This window comes from Pseudopipra pipra, chromosome 10 (genome assembly GCF_036250125.1).
Source record: "Pseudopipra pipra isolate bDixPip1 chromosome 10, bDixPip1.hap1, whole genome shotgun sequence".
Lineage (NCBI taxonomy): Eukaryota > Metazoa > Chordata > Aves > Passeriformes > Pipridae > Pseudopipra > Pseudopipra pipra.
Window position 1 is genome coordinate 17304228 of NC_087558.1, and position 25539 is coordinate 17329766.

The window sequence follows — 25539 nt, forward strand, 5'->3', positions numbered from 1 at the left end:
CAAAATAGTGCAGTCAGGAGTTGCCTGTTATGTAAACCCTGTGAGTAAAATATCAGTGAAAATAATTTGCAGCACAACAATTTTCATTTTTCTTTTTTCCCGCCACTTCAGTCATTCAAAAAGCGCTTCTTCCAGCTGACACAGTTGTCAGATAACTCATATATTATGAATTTTTATAAAGATGAAAAAATATCGAAGGAGCCAAAGGGATGTATTTTCTTGGATTCTTGTACGGGAGTTGTACAGGTAAGTTCCAGTTTGTTTCACTGTATTGTTTGGAGTCTTGGGTACATTTTAAAAGGCAAGCAGAAGAACACGTGCATTAATGAAATAGTGTCTCATTAGCAGTTTCAGGAAACAAGAGCACCGTTGATTTTGCTCTTTAAATTGATGAGAGTGCTCAGACTGACACATTGCAAAACCACAGCTGAATTATGGTAGCAGATCATGCTTATGCTCTTTATCCATGGCACACATGAGAAAAAATACTGTGAAATGTTACTTTTCACTGAAATTATTTTCTTAGATGTCAGATTTTACCCTATGCTTACTAAGAGCATGCTTGCCTATTGTGGGGTAAAGAGATTCAGGTTACAAAGCATTGGCTGTTGGGCAAGTGGAAAATTAATCTTGTATCCTGAGCCTTTTTGAAGATCATCACTTTTGGAGGTGATAGAGAGTCTTAATGTCAGCAGGTAGGACAGAACCTTGTTGTTTGTTGTGGCTTGGAAAAATGAATAGCCAGAAATGTTTAACACAACCTTTCTTTTTTTTACTTATGCTGCCCCTAAGATTGAGTTCTTAACATTTTTCCTCCATCTTGTTCTGCCTTTCCTATAATTCTATTAGTATATCTCTACTTTTAATTTTTTTTTTAATTCTAAACAAGGTGTTATCTTGAATAGTATGTGACTATTGATTGATCTAATCCAATGCGCCACTGAATAAGGAAATTCCTTTTTTTATCTATACTTTATTCTTTACTGCTTAACCAGTAAAGATTGGTAACAGTGCTAAGTGCAGGCTGATCTGAAAGACAGTTGCTTTGAAACACACTTTTCAGGTAATGCAGGGGAAGACCCCTGATAAACACAAGGTTTTGTCAGTTGTGAAGTCTCTCCTTCATCCCTAAACCCTTTTGAAGCAAGAAAAACAATCAGTCAGTAACTCGCTCTGGGAACAAATACTTGCTCACAGAACCTAGCAGTCCCCAGCTCTGTGGGCAGTGACCATTCCCCCTGTGTAGTTCAACAGGGTGTTTCTTTTCCCAGCAAGGTATAGAGGAGGATGGAGATAAATACATAGAAAGACAGTGATGTTTGCTGGTACCGGTCCATTGGCTTGAAAGACCCTAATAGGGAACTTAGAAATGTAGCAGAAGCTGTAGAGGATATTTTTATACAGAAATCCTGTTTAGAAATTACTGATTGCTTCTGCTTGCTGGCAGTAAGTGCTTTCCTTTAAGGGAGGGTCTCAGCCAGAGCTCTAGTCCAGCCCTGAACATCTCTGTAGTGTGGTTTTACTTACAAATTTAATGCTGTCCCAGTGGATGCCCGTTCTGCTGTGATGGTGTGTCTTGACTGCAAGATTTCTGGCCTTTTTGAATAACATCTGAGAAAAAAAGCTCAAAAAACCTTTGAAATTCCCCTCCTTCTGAATTTTTGACAGCTGCCTTCTAAATCTACAGTGTTCATCCAAATTGCCCCAGACTGGTTGAACAGTGTGTTCTCCTCTTGCCCACCCGCAGACATTCATTTCCGTGCTTGTTCTTTGATTGACATTTAATATGGAATGCACAAATTTATGAGCTATCTTCACTAGCAGGAAGTTAAAATCTTAGCCAAGGGGGTACTAGGTTAAATATGATCAGCTATCAAAGTCCGTGATGAACTTAGAATGATAGGTCTGAAAACCAAAACCTGGCTTAGAGCTGCCATAAACAGGGAGGCCATATAATGTGGAGAAAGAGTTGGGTAAAACTGAATATTTAGCAAAAAAATGTGATACGAAAGTTCTAATTTAATAAGTTTTAATACCACTATAAATTGTTTAACTCTGTATGAATGACTTTGAGCTCCTCTTTGATAGAGGTTGAATAGCTAAATTGTAGTAAACATCCTGGAGAAATCATCTCCAGATAAAATACTAAATGCTCCCAGAAAAATTCTGTAATTTTGGAAGAATGACCCTGCAGGCATTAGGCTTAGCCTGATATTTCATTTATAGCTCATTCATAGTTTCTTTTTGAATCTTGTATTATTTCCTCCTAGAAGAAATTTTTAAACTTGAAATTAAGTGTTGAAGATTACAGGTCAGCCTCAAGGTCCACATACCATATGGAAGGAGTTATAGAGGAGCAAACTGAAAAATGGTACTTTTTTTTTTTTTTTTCTGTTAACTGATCAGGAAGAAAATAGTTGGCCTTAGATTTGAAACAAAGACTTTGCTGTAGATCTCATCTGCTTGCCAGAAGTCTGAAGTGCAGATGGAAAAGTGGATATTGAAGTTTTCCTGCCCTGATGTTCTTAAGATTCAGCATGTGAGATGTATTCCTGTATTAGATAATGTCTGATAGTGTTTCAGTACCTGACTTAAAAGATCTTGGCCATGCTATAAGGGGAAGTACATAATATAGACAGTAAATGTATTCATTTTAAATGTTCTTTGTACTTTCTGGAGATAAATTGAAACATAGCATTTTTATTTATAGATTGTGCTCTTTACAAATAATCTATCTTTAAAAAAAGGCCACTCCTAAGATTCTTGGCATAGTTTTGTTCAACTTCTAGCTCTTGGTCAAGGCCTCATGTTATATATGTAGCAGGTTTTAGTGAAATTTTAGTTCCTGTTTTACATTAGTTTGAACATATGATTAGAGAATTAGAGTGATTTCAGGATCAAGAAAAATATTGAACACCCAAGAACCAATTGCTACAAAACCCAACTCTATTTTTACCCTGTGTTTGAGGAACTAAAATTTATATCCCAGAAAGAATATTCACCTCCATAAAGTACTGAAGAGGAAAGCTATTTCCTATTAAGAGAATTTCCAGTAGCAAAACTGAAAAATAACACACAGGCACACATATACACACACAGAGTCCCAGGTCAGTTTGAAAAGCCAAGATCTGTCTGACTCTGTTGACCCAAGTAGCTCCAGAAGAAGTAGTTCAATCTTAACTGATTCCTGATCTGGGTCATGACCTGCAGTATAAGAACTGGAGCAAGTGATTAGCAACAGATTGGGTAGGAATCTTCTAAATCATCTCTGCTGCTGGAAAAAAATGTTCATGGAACTTGATTCTCAGTGTCTTGAGTTCCCAGTCTCCTCCCCTGCTAATCAGTATCAGATTTTGCCTCTGTTGCTCTTAAATAAAAGTATCACTATCATCTCACCATCTGGCTTAGAAACTTCTTAGAACCTTGTTGATATAGGACCCTACTGAAAAGTAGTTACAATATGCAGAATTACAGGAGACCACTGTCATGTTTTTAGGATTGTTAATGAAGAAAAATAAAATTGAGTGAAATGGCCAGTTATTCATTTTTTTTTCCTTTGTCACAATCACTCTAAGGTTAGATCTGTCAGCAAAGTTGTGGCAGTTTTCTGGAATGCTGAAATCAAAATGGTGGCAGTGATGTCCGTAGTCAGTAGTTTTAAAAATTCGATGAAGTATTAGGGGGTGGGATGTGTCAGTGTTCTTTCAGATTGAAGCAAGGAGGAAGATACAACTGCTTCCTTAAGACTGAGAGATATATGCCTCACTGATTTGATAAATGTGAATAATGAAGCACATTGTATTAGATCACATCACTTTGTTTAATTTTATTGAGCTGTTTCAGTAACTAAGTACCTGTTAATTCTTATGACAGAAATTAATGGATTAACCATCTACTGCAGGTAAAATCCGGTGATGCAGAACAGAGCTCCAAACTCCATCTATTCCCAGTATACTGGGCATGTGTTCTTGTTCTGTACTTGAAAAAGACACCATTGCAATGACTGATCAGTACTATACCTCAACTTTTGCCTTTTGTAAAGAATTGTTGAGATCCCCTTAGTTGTTTTTAAAATCCTTCTAAAATAAAGGTAGAGGTGGGAAGTACCCATTGTAATCTTTTATTGTGCAGGAATTTGTCTTGTTGCAATCTTCTGGAAAGTCCTGTTCCCACTGAGCAAATATTTGCATGACTTTGGTTTGTCTTTCTGAGAGTCTGGTGTGCTGGTAAGGTATAGGAGACTTGTTCTTTAGAGCTGATCTCTTCAGACAGCTTTGACTTGTGTAGCAGTGCTATACTTTGCCTTCAAAGGTCTTTTATTATTCCACTTGGGAGGTATTCCTTTCTGTAGTATTGTCCAGTCTTCCCTTTTTATGGCTAAATAGAAGATGTATGTTTGGCCACAGATGCACAACGACTCAAGAAAAAATTGACTTAAACTTATGTTAATATTGCACTACTTGGATTTTCTTTAAAGCCACAGAAGTTTGCTTGAATGTTATTTTTAAGAAGTGGCCATATACAAGTCCACCTTATGGATGCCTTTTTCAGTACCTTTTTATATTGGTTCTAGTGTTTATTTTTTCTTTTCCTTTTGTTCCAACAGAATAACAGGCTTAGGAAACATGCCTTTGAACTGAAAATGAATGACCTCACATATTTTGTGCTGGCAGCTGAAAATGAGCAGGATATGGATGACTGGATTTTCACTCTCAACAAAATCCTGCAAATAAATCCAGAGGGAGCCATTCAGGAGAGGAAAAGTGCAGATCTCACTGATCTGAAACTTGGTAAGAGTAAATAGTCTCTTGTGTTGTTAGGGGTTTTTTTAATCAAATGCAAAAAATGAAACTTTCAGATGTCAGTATTGAATCATTTTAACTGCCTGAGTCTGTAATGGATTCTGTACCTGCTGCTTCGTCAGAAATCAATACCAGTCTTGGCAGTCCCTGAGCAATGTCAGCTAACTCCCCACAGATCATTTTCAAAAGGCTGGAGGGGAGGTAAAGCTGCTCCCCACAAAGTCAGCAGGAGCAACGTGGCTCTGTTTTGCATATGCAGCTCTTTTTCAAATTTAGTCCTTTCTGTCAGTGATCTTGCTAGTACTTTGTGTTTTACTGTCCTGGAAGTCTGAAGGTTTTAAAGAGTTTTGTGCTGGAGAGTGGTTAGATTATTTCTTTTTCCAGCATTTTGTTTTCTTTAAAAATCTGGAGTATTATAAAAAATAATAATCCCAGCTGTGGTATATTGCTCTTTCTTGAAAGTTTATTGACTTTTCATTTCTTGCTTTTTTGAGTTTGCATATTAATATGCTTTTGCTGTGGAAGAAAGAATTGGATGCTCTGTTACACTGTACTCTTCATGTGGCAGTAACTCATTCCTCCACGTAATAAATCCATGTTCAGTTTGGATGAGCCCCAGCTGAAATTCTAAGACTGAAAACACTTGAAACCTTAATACAGATTTGAACTGTGTGTGCTCTGAGCTGAGTCAAAGCTTCAAATCCACATGCATCTGACTCTTAGGGAAGTTCAGAGCTAATTGAACTCCTTAGCCTGATGTTTATAATAAGGTCTGATTTTGGAAGGACAGGATGCTCTTCATATAGCCAAAGACATTTTTATAACTTGGAGGCAAAAGAGTCTTGCACTTCAGAATCAGAGAAGTACTTTTGAAAATCCCACCCACAAGGGATATTAATGAAACAGGAAGAAATATGTGCATAAAAGGTCAAAAACACAGGCTAACAGAAAACAGAAGTTTCTACTGGTAAAAAGACCCTAGTAACAAGCAACTGGAATGTGCTATCGGGTTAACTTGTCAAAAGGCATGATACTTTCTTGGCAGAAGAGCCCTAAATGGCTGTAATGACTTATCTCACATGAGGCTGAACTACCTCGTGAAAAGAGCAGTCCCTGGTGAGCTGAGTAAAGCACAGGGCTTGCTGTACAGTGCTGTTTCCTGGATCCATAGGTTTGCAGCTCACAGAGTCAGAACTGCATCCCTCTCGTTCCCAAACCAAAATCTTTTAGTTGACATAACCCTTGGTGTTGCATCAGAAAAGACTGAGAGAGGAAGGTCTTTGTTGTGGGCATGAATGTTTGTCATGGATGAATGTCTTGGATGTTTCACTGAATAGAGTCAGGCCTCTTGTTTGGAAGCTTAAACATAGACTAAGTTACAGTAAGCAGCAGTGGGAAGTGGGGCTGAGGAGGACAGAAGTTTACGTTAGTATCACTTCCATTTGTTAACCTGATGAGACTAAAAGGAATGAAAAGAAATAGCATGAGAATAGGTTCTTTTGTTCTTTTAAACGCAGTGGTAATAGCAAGAATAATAAAACAATCTTTATTTTTTTCTTCTCTTCAAGACCCTGCAGAAGTTTCTGTGAATTATGATTGCTCTCAGGAAGAGACAGATTCTTCAGAGAACACCTTGCACCCAGACTTTGCAAAAGTAATGGATATTATATTTATCTTTACAAGTTTACTGGAAAGAACTTCCTAGGTGAAAAATGCCTGCCAATAGGTGATCATTAATATTATGAAAGGTTCAAAAACATAGCACAGCCCATTGCAATTATTAGAGATATGACAAATGACCAGAATAACTTTCTTTCTGAACAAATGATTGTTTTGTTTAAGTGAGAAAATCTTCACTAGATGTAAAGAGGTGCTTTACAGAGAAGTTCAATTTAGACCTATGAAGTCAGTAAGGGTCTGGTCCCTGCAGTTATCTGTGAAATACTGTTCATTTTAAATGCACTTCAGAAGAGATTGGCCCTTGGAGAGTCAAGATTTCCCGTGTGACTAGCAAAGAAACAAGCTCTGAACTGCTCATTGCCTTCTCTAACTTCATTGAAAGGCACATGTACTGTCAGGGGAGGCATTTTGTCCTCTGGATCTCATAAACTGCTTCATGTGGATGAGATAATTGTAGACAGTGCTAAGAAGCTTTTTAATGAAAAGCTAGATTGGAAATGCTTCACTGCTTCCCCTTCTGCCCTCCCCTGGCACAAGTGTTTTTCTGTGGGGCTTGTTGCTGGGGTTTTTTTCCCTTCAACTTGCAAATCTCTAAAATAATTTTGGTGCACCGATCCACCATTCTGACCTTTTACCTAATGGATAGCATACACGAACATGCATGAACTTGAATTATTTATTTGATCTATTTTGGGATTTCTTAGAAGTATCATGGCCTGAAAATCTCTGCTTCACAAGCAAAGAGTGCTTCAAGGCACTTTGGGATAACTGCTGCAGAAGCGGGAAGTGTCGTTACAAGTGAAACATTGATTGTTCATTTAGAAATCTAACAACTCTATGGATTTCTGTTCTTGTGCAGAAAACTAATTTATTGTCTGTCACCACAGTATATCACAGAAACAGAAGAAACAGTGAAAGCTTCTCGAAATACAGAGCGACTAAACCTTTTCTCTTTGGATCCTGATATAGCAGTAAGCGATTTTTAAGTTTGGTTTTTTTTTTTAAATTCTTCGAACTTTTAAAGTACAGGTGATCTAGCTAACTGGGTTAGCTAAGTCACCAGAGTGGATTGTAGTTCAGCAAGCAGCTGGGTATACCCAGGACTTCAGCTTTGAACAAAGAGGGAAGCTGTCTCTAGTCCATAAAGATTTCTGTATAAGCTCTACACATATTTGTTTGCAGAGTGGTTGAGGATGGCAGTGACCTCTGGAGGTCATCTAGTCCAGTTGAGCTAAGCTTTGAATTAGCTTAAAGCAAGCATTAAAGCAAACTGAAAATATTACAAGATCAGAACCTTCTCTAAGACTGGCAGTGTTACAAGAACAGTGTTCTTACTGTTATTCTTTACATGGAATTTGATTACACAAACATAAATTGATATAAAAACCAGTGGGAAGGTACAGATGAAGGTATGCATAATGTTTAGTGTCAGGATTCAAAGAACATTATTTCTTGCACTGAATGTAATTTAAATGGAAATTTTATTTTAGTTGTAAAGAAGGCTTAAGTAACAGTGGGATCACTATATATTCAAACTTGAACCTGTTATCAATAAACTGTAACACCATATTAGATTAATTATTAGAAAATATTAATCGAATTGAAATAGTGGTGTGGTATATAAGTAAGGGTAAAGGACGGGAGAGGTCTGAAATCTCATCCTAAAATTTGGCATTAAAAGTCTGAAAATAGGAGGGTGTTTAAGCTATATGAAGAAATTAAGAACTAAAGTTTCAGAAACAGTAAGTAAACAAGAAAAAAATCTGTTCTAAAATTAGAAGAAACCTAATTTTAATTCCTAATTCTGCCTCTGACGTTATTTATGTCCTCAGGCAATCTTTTTGGTTTGCTTCCTAATCTATAAATTAGAAATAACACTCATTTACTATAGTAATATGAAGAGACCAGCAGTGGCTTTTTGAGGTTTTCAGGTGCTTCTTCAGTGATTGTCAAGACCTTTAAAAAGCTTACTTAGTTTTGGAATACAATGCCTTTTCCAGTGTATAACAACTTGGCCAACTTATTTCAGGCATTGAATCCTCAGAAAAAGGAGTTTCCAGGGACAAACTTGGTGATAAAGCCATTTGAAGAAAAGCCTGCAAAGAGGATCCTGATAACTTGCAAATCCCTCAGTTTGAACCTCCAGGCCTGTGTTACTGAAAATGAAAATGATCCTTCAACCAACGTAAGCTTTTCTTATTTCCCTGTGATTTTTCTCTTTCCTTTTTTTTTTTCTCTCTTTCCATGCCCTTATTACTTTGGAAAGAGAAAGGGAAGGGAAACCTGTATCACACACACATAGTGCATCCACTCCTCCTCCCCTGACTATCCCTTTGGATTGAATAATGAAACTGATTAACTTTTCATTAGACATTTTGATTTAGATTGCAGACTTTTAACTACATTTCAGTGGAGAATTAAAAATCATTGAGGGTTCTTAACAATTGCTATAAGAAAAACAAGTTTAAACTGCCAAGACCTATCTATCAGTTGCTGGTGAACTGGGGATTTATTTTTTTTTTTTCAGAGAGAGACCAGGAATGAAGCAGATTAAATTACAGAAGAGAAGGCAAAATAGAAAGGACAGGATGCTCATCTAGTGGAAAAAATCCTGCTAAAAACAGGACAAAACAGAGAATTTTGCTTATTCTTACTGTAAGATAAAAGGACAGGGAAAAATGAGATGTAGATATCAGTCTATAGCTTTTAGTTCTCCTCTGAAGCTGGAAAATTTTGAGACATGAGTGTCCTGGCAACTCAGCTTTCATATTACATATGAGACATTGATTTGTTTGTTGATTTGTTTGTTTTTCATTTGAAGATGACCTCTACAGCGAGTCCCTGTTCAGCATGTTGTGATCAATACCTTTTTTGGCAGACTGGAATAACTTTAAATAAAGTCATGGTAACTGTACCAAGGGCATGCAATATTCAGTACAGAGACTGAAAAGTCATAAAACATTGTACCTGCTACACATTGTTTTTTATCTCCAAAGTTCTAAGATTCTGATTTCTGGACAGCTCAGGTGGTGTTATTCTGAGCCTGATGTGTTCTGTCAGAACCACGGATGCTCTTTGGAGGTTACTCTCAGTCATAGGACTGAATGCCCTGGTACTATGCCATAGAATAAGTGGGCACTGTCAGAGTGGTTTGAATGCTCTTGGTTTCCCAGCAAAATGGAACATGTGTTTCCCACAGGATAATACACCCACGCTTTTGTGTTGAGCCAGTAAACATTTTTCATCTACTTACGTTTGTCATCTTTGTGCCTCATTCCTGACGATCCCTGGAAAGCCCACCCTCACTCTTCCTTCTTTCATAATGACTCTGAATCTACATTTTAAAAATCCTGTAATGTGTTTTCTGGGGCTCTATTAATTTATCCTAACAATTATCTGTGACAAATATGTTTGGTTTTGATTCTGTAAGTTTCTGAAGATATCAATTCCTGTTCTGGCACCCTGTTAACAAACTATCTTTAAAAGCCCCTAAAATCACATGATTGAAACTAATTTGGGTGGGAGTGTGTGTGAGCCTGTGTTTTTAATGCATCTCATAATTTGTAAATAATATTTATTTGCTTTCTTTTTTTCTAGTTGCAAAAACCCATTAAAAGATAGACTTTACCCTTATCCTCTTAGTTACCACTGTATTATGTTTCTGGTATTTTCTCCAGGTAGAGCCTTTCTTTGTGAGCGTGGCACTGTATGATGTCAGGGATGGCAGGAAGATCTCTGCTGATTTTCATGTGGATTTGAACCACCCCCTTGTCAGACAGATGATTTCAGGTTCCTCCTGTTCATTAGAAAATGGCACAGTTGAAAATATAGATTCAAATGAAATGGAAGAACCACAGGTCAAAGGGTTCCCAGAAGAATGGCTGAAATACCCAAAACAGGTATTCCACATGTGACTTATTTTAGTTCTGTAGTATTCATTTTCAGTGGAGAATTTTTGTATACTACCAGTGGTTCTTGTTTTCAAGAAAATTCTTTTTGTGTGTCAGTGTAACTTGTATACAGATGCTTGATTTCTGAGCTCCCTGTATAAACTTTAAGACTATTTACAATCAAAACTTTGATAGAAGTTAGTGTCTCATTTGAAGAAACCACCCATATTTCCTGTGCTCTTTGGGTCCATTTGCTGTCCTCTCCTAACCAGTCAAACAAAATCACAACTCAAAACAACACCAAGATGCTGCATTAATCTCAAAGTGCTTCCACATTCTCACTGCTGTAAGCTGTATGCTGAAACACTAGGTATTACCTTTTTTTCTCCCTTTCATTCCCCTGAGGTATGACTGATTTAGGGTAGCTTTTAAGTACTGTCCAAGAGGAACAGTTAGGTCAGGCAGTGCTAACATGGTCACACTGCCTTTTGACTTGAGTCAGTCTGTTTGCGAAGTCCTGCATGAGCACAAGCTTCCTTCAGCACTAGCACAAAGATTTTATTTTCTCTCTGGCTGTATTGAATATATAGAGATAATAATCCTTAATAATGCCTTCTGAATTTGGTTTGTTATTGTTTCCATCAACAGGGAGCACTGGCAATATTTTGTTTCTCCAGTATTGCTGTAACTTTTTAACTGTTTCCCCTTTTATCTACAGGCTCTTTTCTCCATAAGTAATCCTCATTCTGAGATCGTACTAGTGGCAAAAATAGAAAAGGTGCTTACAGGAAACATTGCCAGCAGTGCTGAACCTTACATTAAGAATCCTGATTCTTTTAAGGTAATGTAACAGGAACATCACTTCCTTCTTTGTAAGCTGCAGCCCGTTGGAAGCTGAAGGCATTCCAAATTGTGCTGATGAATCTCAGCAGTGTGCGGCTGCTGAACAGGACAAGCTCCCAGGAGGCCCACGCTTCAGAAAGCAAATGTCCAAGTTCCATTGACTAAATGAATGAAGGACCATTTTGTCTGCAACATGCAAATGCATTCATTGTACATTGCTATGCCAGTTATGACTTGGCAGAGAGGTATTCTTTTTCAGCAATCTTTTATCAGCTAGGGAACTTTGTACACATGCAAAGTTGGGGTAAGCACCTGTTTGTCTCTGAGAGCAGGCACTGCACCTGCACTGGATACATCACAGAAAACTGGAATAACAACTGTAATGCAGTTCTGAATAAGGGAGTGGTGAGAGGGTTTAGTTTGTCAGCAGCATCATATTTGTCTTGTGTTGTCTTTGCTGTGCACCTGGAATCTTTGTTATGGACAGTATCAGGCTGAATTATTTTAGGGACACTATAGCCTCTTCAGCAGAGGAGTACCAGGATGTACTCTATGCAGCATTTAAGATGTTAGAATGATATTGATGAAATAATTCACACTTCCTTTTTTATAGTGTGCACAGAAGGTGTTAAAATCCAATAAGCAGTTCTGCAGCAAGCTGGGGAAATACCGTATGCCATTTGCTTGGTCAGTGAGGTATGTATTTGCTCTTTTCATGATTTTATAAGCATCTTATAGCTTATTCTGTTCCTGGATTTCTGTCCTTTTGTTCTTTTCCACTTTTTCTGCCTGAAGCTAAGCAAAGCTTTCTGCCTGGTCCAGGACCCCAGAAGATCCTGCAGCTTTATTATTTCATTGCCCTATTTTTCTCACAGCTAAACGTCAGTTACTTTCTCATTAAATGTTACTGTGGGGGAATCTTTTCTTCAGATATGTAGTGAAGTTGCCAGGGAGTAGCAAAGGTAGCTGACAGAATACCAATTTATCGTGAGCTCCACATTCATTGAGTGCTAAAAATTACCAAAGAGATTTCAAAGTCACAGTCCTCACAAGAATTTCCTGCAAAGATAATTATGGTCTGAAATATAGTTGCAGTGGCTACCCAGAAAGTAGGTGCACAGGTATGAAGCTCTGTTCTGGTTATGATGTTTGTCAAGTTTTAAGAAAAATCTAACCAAGGATTTGAAGTGCCTTGGGGGTGATGTTGAGGGATTGTGGTTCAGGTAGTCTCACATTTTTCGTGGTTAGTAGGTGATGGAGAACTTGTATTTTCTTGTTTGGCAGGTCAGTTGGGTTTTATGTCAGGTCAGTGACATAACTGACAATAATGAATTTTTGTGCTTCCTCTCTCTCCTCCTGTGTAATTTCTTGCTGGTTTCACCTCAAGATTGAGGCACTCCTGTGCCTTTTGATCACCTTTTACCAAATATGCCTTTTTTTCTGTTTGTTCTCCCTTCAAATTTCCATGTAATTCCTTTTGCTCTCCTCTCCCTTTTTTCCTTCTCAGTCTTCTGTAATTTCTACAACTTATTGCTGCCCTGGCATGAGAAAGCTCCCTAACTGAGACACTCCTTTGTGTCCCTGTGACAGCTCTCCCTTCTTTCTGCCATGCACAGAGCAGGGACTACAAATTTTTATATTCCCTATAAAAAGGAAATCTGTCAATTGCCAAGTGAAAACATTCCTTCTCCTCTGTGGCTTCTGTTCTCACAGTAGCAGGCCAGGTGGAGAGCTGCCTGAAGTTGAAGGGAGAAAGAAAGAGCAAGTGCTAGGTGAAAAAGTCACATTGTGGTATCGCCCATGACTATGAGAGAGCTCTGTGTGCCTTTGGTGTGGAGTGTGGAGCACCAGGATTGCACAGATTCCCATGACATGTGTAGGGGAAAGCTTGTGATTTTAGAATATGGTGCTTAGATTGCAAAGAGGAAAACATGCTGTGAGGTATGGCCATTTGAAGAGTTCATTTATTTTTTATTGACATACTTTTTTGTCAATATCCAGTTCGATAGGAGAGGTAAGTGCATGCTTGCTCGAGAGAAAGGCAGATAATGTGTTCTGATCTGTCATCGCAAGCTCAAGGATACTCATAAATATTTACTACGGTGTAGCCAAAGGACCATTCATCAAAATCATATTGATGGGTTGACAGAGCCACTTTCACCTTGTAATGGACTGTAAAATGGCAAGAGGTGCAGGCTTGGCACCAGACTGACTTGAGACTTCTTATTGACTCTGTCCTCCCTGCCTGTGCTCTGTGGTGGTGTCCTGCAGCTTGGTCCTTGCTGTAGCTATCTTTAGGTACGATGATTTTAACTAGTTCAGGGTCTGGCTAGGCACTCATGCATGTGGAGAAGGCTAGAACATTCTTTCACACCTTCAGCAAATCTTGCCGAGAATAAAATACAGAAAGGTTTTCTTCTCTTTTTGAAAGAAGTGCATTTTCCTTTTATAGGATTCTCCAAATGTCAATCCCTAGTTGCCTGTAGAACTGTAGCTGCAGGTCTGCATTTGCCCTGCCTAAGGGAAGACTTAACAGACATGAGTGAAGTTCTGCTGCTATCCCTGTGAGGTGGATAGCACCATAAATGCCTGTCAAACTAGGGTGCACTGAGAGAATTCAAATTCTGCACTCATTTACATCTGCTTGTGTATTAACATTACTCAGAACTGACTTTGGTAAAAGAAAAGTATAATTTGGCCCTATAAAATCTATTTCTATTTTCACAGCTTGAAAATAGAAGTTTCCACATGAGGCTATCGCACTACAGGGGAAAAAACGGTTTGGCTGTGATAAATAGCAAAACCCTGGTTTGGAAATGTGTTTTCCAGCTAGTTCATTCTGGCATTAACCACACTCCTGTTTTTGTGTGGAAATTTTCCCTCCTTTAAAGCATTACAGATGGCCACAGAGTGATTTTTACGTATACATTCAGCAAGCCAAAATCTTGACAGTTGAGTATTGTGCATGAGACTGAAACTCTTAATTAGCTCATGTGGCACCAGTTTGTTAGCATTGCTCAAAAGTATGACTCAGGGTTCTTCTCTGATTTCTCACTGGAGTTGGTGGGATCTGGTGTCTGTGTTCTCTTGCAGGTATAATTACAGTATGTGTTAGAATTACAGTGTGTCAGAGCCTCATATTCCTGCCAGAACTGCCAAAGTTTGCAAATATGTACCTGAGATACATATTGTAGATGTGGGGGGAAGTTTCATTCACTGAGATTAGTTTTTACACTTTTATTCCTTCAAACCTTCTCCACCCTCGTAAACATCATGTTTTAGAGCCTAATATTTGAATCCTTCAGTAGCTTGTGCAGCTGCTGATTCAGTTCTCAGCTGGTGTAGGTTGATGTAGCTGAAGGCAGTGAGGCTGCATTGATTTCCAGTAGCTGAAGATCTCACACCAAATGTCTAACCCTGGAGGTGAGCAATTTTTCCACAAACCATAAACCACTACTTCAAAAGTACTTCTTTTGATGCTAAATTATGAACAATGTATTGGTTTTCTCTGCTCAAAGAATTTTTAGGATTGTGGATTATCAGCTAACAATGTCAGAAGAGTAGAATCATATAAACACTTTAAGTACTGAGATGATGTTTCAGTTTCTTTAGTGTAATCTATTTATTTGTTTTCCCCTACATTACCACCCTTAGAATCTCTCCAAGATTTTATTTGTGTGAAATTTTTCTTATTAAAATATCTCTAGTAATTTTTATTAATTAATTAATAAATTCTTATTAATCTCTAGTAATTCTTATTAAAATATCTCTAGTAATATCTCTTGCCTGACAGTAAGGCATTGTTACTCTCTTAGACAAATATCAGGCTCCTGGACTGTAGTAGTTTCTAATGCATTTCCTTTTTTTGGTGTGACAGTTGTCATTCTCAAATGCTTTCAGTACGTTCACTGTGACAAGGAGCACCCTTGCTCCACATGCAGGGATCTAGCAAAACATGGGATTTTGGTTATTTAGCTGCAGATGTAATACATTCAGTACTTGCTGCTCTGGCAATTCTTCAGTTTTGACAAACCCGGGCACTGGAGACACCAGTACAGTTTGACCAGCAGAAAGTCATCTAACTCTTCTCTGAGTGCATAAAATACAGCTTTTTAAGGAGGGTTATGTTGTCTTCCATGGACATCTAAGTTGCTCATGTAGTAGTAAGAACTTTACATAAATGGAGTATTGTGTGCAAGTTGGAGAGATGGAAATACTTCCCTGTTTTGTAGTGGTTTCATGACCTTAATTTTGTCCTGGGTGCATATTTAGGCTGGAATATGCTGCTGAACTGATGAGGAGCAGTTCTAGAGGTAAAGCATATGATACCCAGGGAGCACTGATGATGAAGAGCAATAGTTGTGGGCAGAATGACTCTGTTAAGCCCTTCTGACTCCAAACCAGTGTGGCCAGAAAGAAGGAGTGGATGATTGTGGAATGGTTTGGGTTGGAAGAGACCTTAAAGATCATGAAGCTGTGTCCTTGAGCCTCCTGAAAGGCAGTGCTCAGTACACTGATCCAGAGTGAGCTACTTCCAGGTTTTTTTAACTTTTACACTAACATCCTCAGCCCTTCCTCGGTGAGCAGTGCTGAGCAGTGGTTTGCTTGGTGTCAGAGCCTGCCCTGGAATTAGTTAATAAGCTCCAGCAGAGCCTGGGTTTGCTCAGCATCACACTGCAGAGCCCAGTGGCACAGCGGAAATCACTCACCGAATGTTTTAGTCCTCTCTGTTAGTCTGGAGGTGGAAGCAGTGCTGAGTCCAAGAAACATCATAGTGTCACCAATACTGTAATAATTATTAAAGCTTATCTTTTTTCTTTTCTTTCCTTTTTTTTTTTTTTTTTTTTTTTGACAGCAGTTTGATAGGATTTGTAAAGTAAGTGGTGGCTGCCAGAAATTAGGTCTGGTTTCTCATTAATATCTTAAGATCTTTGACACAGAGTGTTGGTGTGGACCTTATTTCCCTCTAATAGCTGGAGGCAAAAATGTGATAGAGTTGATTATTCTCTACAGTTGCGAAGAAATGAAATAGGGCTGCTTCTCTCAATTAAGTTAAGATACAGTGCATTTATACTTGGAATCCTCTTCCAAAGGTTTGCTCTGTTATTTTGCATCTGGCAACAATTTGTCCTGGCATCAATTCTTCTTCTCACTGGCAGTGGAACAGAGAAGTAAATTAAGGAAGCAAGATTGGCCAAATGATTCACAGAACAGCACTTAGTGTCAAGAACATTTTACTTTTGTTAAGCAATGTTTTTTCATACTACAGTTGAATCCAAGGTTCGTTAATTTGGATAGCTGTTACATTATCCGGTCCAGCCAGCATGTGTGATACTTGGGGATATACAAAGGGCACTGGAATGTCTTAATTAAATCTTGAAAGTGTCAATGAGCAGGAATGGAAATATCTGGAAATGTTTTCCTGTGCACACAACAGCTGATATTTATTGTTCTCAGTTATAGATTTTTAACACTTCATTTGGCACTTTGTAGCTGGTTCACCAAAAATTCAGTTGGTGCTCCACAAACCTGTTTTGTGAAGAAAAGCTAAGCTGCAGTGAGTTGGTGTCTTGCTCCTGGAGGGTACAGGACAGAATTAATGCATAGGAACATTCATTGAGGTCTCTAACCTGGTTCTGCAAAAGCATTTCTTTGTGTGGTAAGATATGGTGGTTGGGATTTGACAGCTTGCTATGATTTCTCTTATTTAAAATTGTAATGATTTTCCTTGGATAATAACTTCTTGGACAAAGCTACCTATTGAGGTTGTGAATTCTTCAAAATGCTTCCTAGAAATGAGGAGTCAGGCTCTTTGTTGAAGTGAGGAGTCATGTCCTTGATGGGTGGGAAGGATGGTGAGGTGCCATCGGGTGCAGGGTCCTGGCTCTCAGCCGGGGCTGGTCTCTCTGGGCTGGAGAAGGCAGCCTTGCAGCCAGGCCCATGGAGGGCTAGTTGGGAGCAGAGAGCTGCCTCCAGTGAGGAGCTGTGCGCTTCCAGCTTTCCAAAGTGAGACTAAGCTACAGAAGAGGGGGGAAAAGTGGTGGATGTGGAGCTAGATGGTGATCTGTGCCAGCACTAAACCCCAGCGACTCCTGGCTGTGAGCGGTGCCACTGCACGGGGGTCAGTGGGGACTCTGCATCATGTGAGATCAAACCAGGTCTCAAGCCTTTGCAGGGCTGGGACTGCACATGGAAGTAAACTGAAATTGTCTGTGCTCCTGCAAATATGCAGCTCAGCAGGGCTTCCTTGTGTGAAGATCTGCAGGGAGCCCTTGAATTTGTGTAAGAATTCATGTTATAACCTCGTTAAAAGATTACGTGACAGTTTCAAATGGTCAAACATATGGGTGAGTGCTTATGAACATGTCATTTTTCTTTCTTTATAGACCAGTGTTTAAAGATAATCAGGGAAATGTTGACAGAGACTCCCGATTCTCACCTTTATTCAGGCAAGAAAGTAATAAGATTTCCATGGAAGATTTGATGAAACTAATAGCAGAATACAGAAGGTAAGGAAAAATGTTTAATTTGCTTTAAAAAAGAATAAAAGCTTTATAAAGCAGTGCAGAATAATTTTCACTGGTTTTTTTTCTTCATTTAACACAGAGTGCCAAACTGACCATATTAAATTATTTTAAATTAGTGTTTTTCACATTAAGCTATTACCTGCCAAAGGGTGCTTTAGGTTGGACTTTCCAGGAAAACTGAAACGTCATTTGGCACATTAATAAGTGCTAGTATAAGCTAAAGATAGTGTTTCCTTAAATTAGCTTCTGTCAGGGGAGAAGTAACTTACTTTAAGTAAAGTAACCTACTTTACTGCAGGTGAAGTAACCAACAAGGGAATATTATCTCAGGGAAAAAAAAATGAAGAAAATAGAAAAAAGGAGAGAGAGAAGTTAAAAACATTCTTTATAGGCTTCCCCACTCCTTGCTTTTGTTTTTTTGAGTCTCCATGACAAACTGAAGAGTGGACATTGAAAGGAAAATCATCTCAAAATGTTTGACGGTGTGTAAATCAGTGAACAGCAGTTTGGCTGGATAGTCTTCCACACAGGTATAAATTAGGTTAATCCTAGAGCAGAGCCTATGTTTATGCTGGATAAGTGACATGAGAATTGAACCATGAATTCCTTCTTGTCCCTTCCACTCTAAATGTGCCTAAAAATGAATTAATCTAAATAACTTCTGTTCCATTTGTATTAAAAAGATCACAGAAAGATTGAGTGTCAGCTACGGGGAATGGATCAAGCCCACAACTTGCCACGCCTTCTGACTGGTCAGGAAACTTTACTGAAATTCTCTCTGCCCTTAGCAGTCACCACTGCTGTGTTTGTCTCTCTAAAGCATCTCCTAATAAGAGAAATTTAGCATCATGGTTTTGGCACTTCTCAAATTTCTTGGGCACGAGGAATACATCTTGCTCCCTTTTCTTGGCACTTGCAGAAGCCATGTTGCTGTGGGCTCCTCTCATCCCAGTGCTCATTGAATTCCTTTTAGGGAACATTTGATTCAGATTTTAGAAAGAAAAAGTAGGTGAGTTAATTCTATAAGGATTGGTTCACCAGTTTCTTCCTCTTCTACATAATAACATTGCTTGCAAAGAGAAGGCAGGAATGAGAATGAGAAAAAAAAAAAACACAAAACATCATATTTCTTTTCTGCTGTTACATTTGATTTTAACTTAATAGCCATTAGATGTATGTGAAATGTGTTTAATATATATTTCTATCTTAAATCAGGGTCTGGTTTTCATTTTAAATCAATTCCTGTGGTGGGTCTCATCTCCATTGTTCTAATTTTCTAAAATGTTTTCATTTCTGTCCTTGCAGAGCAGAGAAGATTAGCAAAATACAGACCATACCTGGCTGTTTGGAGATTGCAGTTGATTGTGTTCCTTTGGAACATCCAAGTATGATTCCACTTTAAAATTAATTATTGTAATTAAACAGGACATTTTCATAGGCTTTCTGTATATAATTGCTGCCTCGAGACAGATCTGGTAGAAGTGCCTGTTGAGTAGAAAAATGTGTGCAGAGGATTGTTCTTGTTTTTTTTTTTATTTAATTACACCACTGTTTGTTTTATTTTGTACCTGTTTTTAGTGTCTATGAAAGAGAGGAAAGAGAAACCACGCTACTCTAGGTGGCACAGAGCTGCTTCTCCCCAGCCTGCTTGGGCTGCAGAGTGCCTGCATTATCCTGCAACGGGCAATATCCTCCTGTGCTAGTTTAGAAGGAAGTAAAATTTGATGGAAGGAAGTAAAATAGAGTTTGAGGAAGGAATCTGTATGCAGGGCTGTCAAATGGCTTTTCCCAACAATAGCTCAGGACAGCCCTAAGTTGGTGACCCCTCTCAGCTGCTTTTGCTGAAACAGCCCTTGCTTGAGTTCTCCCTGAAGTTTAAATGTCTCACTGATTTAATGGCAGAGGCAAAGAAAGTATTCACTGTCCATTTTCAATCTCTCCCAGTGATTGAGTGATGGGGTGCTTATTTTCATCTTCTGTTTCTTGATCTGATTTCAGGTATCCCAATTGCATCATATATTTAATCTAGTTCTGCACTACTTGTTTCTTCATTTTATTTACTATGTTTTTAGATAACAGAAAAACTTGAATGAGATCTTGAGCTGTAAAATTGATTAGAAGCAGCATCACTTCAGTATATTCTGTTGAAACTGTTCATATACCAATTGGGCTGTTATGCCATTAAATGTCATCAAATACTGTGTGTGTCAAAAGTGGCTTCCAATGCTGTACTGCTTAACTCAAGTGAGATAAACCATTTAAGGATGATATATTGCAATTGTTCTGAGGTAACATATAAATTTAAGGCATGATTTGACCTGTTGCATCTCATCATTACTCATTCCTTGCAAGTTAAGGCAGGATTTTGCATGTTCCATATCAATATTACTTATTAGTAGTAAGACTGTAAAAACAAACATAATATGTGATGGTTCTCTTTTCTATTCTTTTGAAGACTGTGTAACTTCATCCTTTATTCCAATCAAACCATTTCATAATATAAAGGAGTATCAACCTACAGTGGAAGTTGAGGAGTTTGTGCAGGAATCAACAAAATATTCTCGACCTTACAGAGTGTACAAGAACCAAATATACATATATCCAAAACACCTCAAGTATGATAGCCAAAAACACTTCAACAAGGTACAGTATGTGACTAATTCAGGCCAACAGTGGGTAGTAGGGTACTGCATGAGCTTTTGTTAGAATGAAGGAGGACTTATAAAAGAGGGGAAAATAGTGATTTCACTCACTTGGCTTTTCACTTTTTCAGTTTTTGCAATCATAAAACACAGTACAATTTTAATTAATTGAATCTGGGTTAATTTAAAATTGTATCAGTGATTCAAAGAGAGATCATGTGGTAATACATTTTTCACAATTTTCAGAAGGGCTTTATTTTAATGAAATAATGTGTGCAGATAAAATTAATCTGGCTAATATTTGTAGTTCTTAAGTGAAACCTGAGTACTACATATATTTTCATGGTGATTGAAAAATAATTAAGGACAAGACATAGGTAAGTGCTGGTCACTTAATAATCTGCTTCTACACAGCCATTTTGAGGTCTGGCTTGCATTTTGCCAGTTCTTCTGGAGATATTATTTCTAGTGACACCACTGTGACTTAAAGGCATTATAAATATTGATCACCATCTGCATGTTTATCCTGTATTTTGAAAAGACCTAATTTCAGCCCTGTAGTTTGCCTGAGTTTTTATGGGTATCCCATTTCTGATCTAAGCTTTAATGCATTCCTGTCTTTCCAGGCGAGGAATATAACAGTGTGCATTGAATTTAAAAGTTCTGATGAAGAAGGAGCAAAGCCACTAAAGGTGAGCTACAGGAGTATATTCAGAGGACACTGTTTCTGAGGACATTACTTATAAAACCCAGGAATAAGGGCTATACTGATGGAAACAGTTAAAGAGTGAATGTTGTCGTACATCCCTCTGCATCTGTACTGTGGTTCTGTTAGATCCCAGCTTGACATGATGATTCCAGCTTACAGTGGCACTTTGCAGTGCCAGCTTTCTGACTGGTGGAGGGCAAAGAAGATGATGTTAGAAAAATGAACCTTTTTTTACAGTGCAGCTTGCTTATTCTAGAGTTTAGCATTTATCATATGGTTCTCACTGAGCTCAGGACACTTGATTGAAAAGAGTGAAGCACAAACTCAGAAGGCCCTTAGACTTAATTCTTAACTTCTGCTCTTGCCCAAGAGCTATTGTGTAGTATAGTTGTGGTCTGATTTCCCCACCAATAAGTAAAATTGCCATTACTCAGCAATCAAGAACCCCCAGACAGACTCTGCCAGAAAGGAGATTGTTAACTGGGATAGCTTTTATAACACTGAAAAGTCAGTAAGGGCACTGTATTGTGTATTGAACTGCATAAACATGAAACAGCTTTTGTAAAGGTTTTTGCAGAAAACTCTGATAACAGCAAAGAAGAAGTCTAATGAGTCTGCATTGCTTAATTGAGCATAGGGTAATTTTCACAGAATCAATGGACTTTTACTGGAAGTATGTATAAAAAGTCCAGGTTTGATCACTTAAAACGTTCCTTTTAATATTTGATCAAAGTAACAATCAATCTTTCATGACATTGTTTTCAATGTGCATGCGTATTAGATATACCAAGACTAGTATCTTCACAATGTAATTAAAGCATGTTCCTTTTATCAGTGCATTTATGGGAAGCCAGGTGGATCATTATTTACAACATCAGCCTACACCTCTGTGCTACATCATTCCCAGAATCCTGATTTCTATGATGAGGTCAGTCTGCTTTTCCTTTCATTAAATGTCTGCCAGTCCTCATGCTTGCCAATGAGACAGAAAAATATCTGTAAAGAATGCTTCTGTTACAACTGCTTTTGTGTGTGGATGGGCCTGTGTTATGTAGATTGACATGCAGTCTCACATTTTGTTTTCTTTTCTTAAATCAACTCAGTGAATCATTCCTTTTGTAAGATGTTCTGAGTACAGTTAAGATGCTGTAGAATTAATTAGGAACAGTCCAGCTCTCTAAAATGCACGTCTGGATTGCATTAAGGGTCCAGCTGCATCTCTGAATTTAATGGAAACAGTAAACATTATGATGAAGTGTAGAGCCAAGTGTCAGAACAAATCCCTTTCTGAGATATAAGATCTGCATTGGGGCATTTTTGTTGATCCAGTGGTCTGAACAGAATGTACAGTGACGTGTAGTGGCTGCAGCAAGTCATTTAGCTGGTGCTTTTGAGGGTAGAGCTATAGAATAGGGTTCATATGTTGGGCTTTGCCAAATGTTAGTCACACATGCACCTTTATGTTTCACCAACACCAAGTATTGATTCCCCAGACTTTCTGCAGGTGAACTTAATTTCACCCTTAGAGTGACTAGTGTGTTTGATGGCCTGTGAATGTTATGTGTCTGTCCTGGGTTTTCCACTACTGCTTTATGTGTAGTGATAAGACTGGCAAACAGCATAGTGTATATAGCCAGTATTTTCCAAATTTTTCTTGGAAAAACTTCCCTTTTCAGTAAAGATTTACTTTGATAAAATGGCAGAGCCAAGATCAGCAGTTAATGTACAACTACATGTGATGTATCAGTTGTAAGATTCATGTTTAGGAGCTGAGTGAAACTTAAAGCATTACATTTTCAAGATCTTGAACTCCTTGTAAATCCTTTACAAGACATGTCATGGGGTTTAACAGATCTGAAGGTGCCCTTCATGTGATGCTGGTGAGCCCTTTGGTTCGGGCAGATTACTTTCAACTTGAACAAAGAGCTGAATTCAGATGTTGATAGCCTGTTTACCTGGAAGAGATGTGCACCTGTCCTAGATGTCCCTAGTACAGCAAGTGCAGTCTTTAAAAGAATGTAGTATGTTAAGAAAAAAGTTGTCTTGATCTCCATGTCTGAGTGCCCATTTCATATGTATGTTTATGGTATTAGATTCTTACCCATAAGCTGATTCAACACTGGAAGCATTTGTCAACAATTTCTAACCCTTACTCTAGCTTGGATAAACTTCATCATAGCTCACAAGGACAAAGGGTCATTTTTTTTTTTAGTTCCTATGGTAACATTTTTGATTACTTTGTATTTTTATTCAAATAGATTAATAATTCCTCAAGTCCAGTAGGTAGGGATTCATGGATGGTGTGGATTCATTCAGGGTTTAAGACTGAGCAGAAATCATAAATAAAAGTTTGTTTCCTTGTCAGCCTTTATTACTTGGTCTTTACCATGAAATGATGATGGAGTAGCAGAGATGTCATTTGTGTTTTCAGATGATATGGGCATGGTGATGGCTATTTATGACTGCTGGAGTGCAGGTGGTCACTTCTAAGCAGGGTCCATCACTCTTTAGTTCTGTCCTTATTCATATTACACTCTTTCACCATAAATGAAAATATTCATCCACAAGACAAAGTGGAAAAAAACTGTTTAAAGTAGAAGTGATAGATGATCATCCTAAAAAATTTCCTTAAGAGAACATTTATTACCATGGGACAAACATTACCCAGTAAAGGCAGGCTGTACTTAGACCTCTGCATAGAGAGAGATGTCACTCATTTAGCCCATCTCTGATGCCTGGTTTAATCAATTTTTAAACTAAAGTGAGGTGTAACATTTTACATTTCAGGTGAAAATTGAACTTCCCACTCAACTCCATAAGAAACACCACATTCTGTTTTCATTTTATCATGTCACCTGTGACATAAATGCAAAAGCTAATGCCAAAAAGAAAGAGGCTCTGGAAACACCAGGTACCTGTAGTAGAATTACTTTCAATTATAAATATAAATGATGTACATTCAAATAAGGATTGCAAAATTTTTGGCTGGATATTATTGTCTTCCTTTGAACTTCAGAAGCTCATTTTTTCCAAAGAGTCATGTTTATTTGTTCTTGTGCACAGTGGGATATGCTTGGCTTCCTTTGTTGAAAGATGCCCAGTTAGCTTCCCAAGAACACAACGTGCCAGTGGCAAGCAGTCTGCCTCCCAGTTACTTGAGCCTTCAAGAACCAACTAGTGGAAAGGTATTAATTCATCCTTCCCTATTATTCAAATCGTGCAGAGCATTTATTTTCACATGTTTTACATGAGATCAGATTTCCATTTGCATTTACTGGGATGTGTAAACAGTAAATAGGGTATCTGTCTTAGAATATTCACTTGCATATCTCTGAGTATAGGAACTAATATATGTAGCAGTGGACTGAGTGGCATATGCTGCTGATTCACAGGTGTGTATGGGAAAAGTGTATTTTGCAGCTATGTATTCTACAGTGTTATACCTAAGTTCTCCCAAATGTAAATCAGAGTGGTCAGAAAGAACTCTCTTCCCAAACTCAAGCCATATGACATTTATTCTCCAGCTGATGTGATCCACAATTGTGATTCATTCTCCAGTTTTGTGGTGTGATATCATATTTTCCCGCTGATCCTGCCCAGCTTGGATTATTTCTGCCTCCTTGTGTTTGTTTTACTATTGTCATGAGGACAGGGTGGGGCAGTGATCTGGTCCCTTGAATGAGGGACAGGCATTGGGCTTGTGTTAAAAAATGGGTTTGTATTGCAGTAATTCTGTGTTTGTGAAAGCACAGTAGCCAGTACAGTTCATGCATACTCGTGTGCAAAGCTATGCACCGAGAAGTTGATGCAAACTTGAATAAGTAGGAAATAGGTGGGAAAATGTTATTTTTGGTTTTGTTTTAATAGCAGATCGGCTGTGATGTAAAATGGGTAGATAATGGGAAACCACTTTTCAAAGTCTCTACTCTTGTTGTATCAACAGTAAATACTCAGGTAAGCCAGCCTTCCTCTTAGCTCTGTTAGCTGCTTACAAATAAAAAGTGGCAAGGAATGTCTGAAAGGTGTTCTAAAATCTTGTATGAATTTGTTTCTATAACATTTAAAGGTTATTTCAATGTAGAAGGGTGAGATGCCAATGATGGAATACACACTTTAAGGAAAAATAAAAATTGCTTAAGGTCATACCAACAGAAAAATGGTGGAATATCAGTTTAAATAGCAAGGAAATAAATAGTGAGCACCAGAAAGAAAAAAGATTCTGGCCTTTGGAATTCCTTAAATTGTGAGGAAAAAAGTAATCACTCACATCAGTGAAAAAACAGTGGTTGAAGCACCTAGAAACAATTTGTATATAGCAAACTGTGCTGGGCAATGGGTTGGACTAAATAAGTTGATTTTCTTTCAGTGCCTCACTTCAGTGGTGGGGGCATGGGTGTGTTGTTCATGGGTATCACAGATGATTGCTGTAATCAATTTCTGGTGCTG

General features: G+C 38.1%; 1 protein-coding gene across 15 annotated transcripts in view; it reads left to right on the forward strand.

Moving 5' to 3' along the window:
* Positions 1 to 25539, forward strand: part of DOCK10 (dedicator of cytokinesis 10) — a 147716-nt gene that overhangs the window by 78755 nt on the left and 43422 nt on the right. For 13 of the 15 annotated variants that reach the window (XM_064666514.1, XM_064666520.1, XM_064666515.1 and 10 more), the window contains exons 7-22: positions 112 to 246; positions 4607 to 4790; positions 6371 to 6456; positions 7370 to 7453; positions 8512 to 8667; positions 10160 to 10381; positions 11091 to 11213; positions 11829 to 11911; positions 17602 to 17724; positions 19048 to 19127; positions 20198 to 20385; positions 21011 to 21076; positions 21929 to 22021; positions 23881 to 24004; positions 24157 to 24278; positions 24961 to 25047. In XM_064666514.1, the coding sequence (XP_064522584.1) occupies positions 112 to 246; positions 4607 to 4790; positions 6371 to 6456; positions 7370 to 7453; positions 8512 to 8667; positions 10160 to 10381; positions 11091 to 11213; positions 11829 to 11911; positions 17602 to 17724; positions 19048 to 19127; positions 20198 to 20385; positions 21011 to 21076; positions 21929 to 22021; positions 23881 to 24004; positions 24157 to 24278; positions 24961 to 25047 (1956 nt within the window). The remainder of the gene's footprint in view (positions 1 to 111; positions 247 to 4606; positions 4791 to 6370; positions 6457 to 7369; positions 7454 to 8511; positions 8668 to 10159; positions 10382 to 11090; positions 11214 to 11828; positions 11912 to 17601; positions 17725 to 19047; positions 19128 to 20197; positions 20386 to 21010; positions 21077 to 21928; positions 22022 to 23880; positions 24005 to 24156; positions 24279 to 24960; positions 25048 to 25539) is intronic. The other 2 variants (XM_064666522.1, XM_064666510.1) reach the window with 1 other exon arrangement.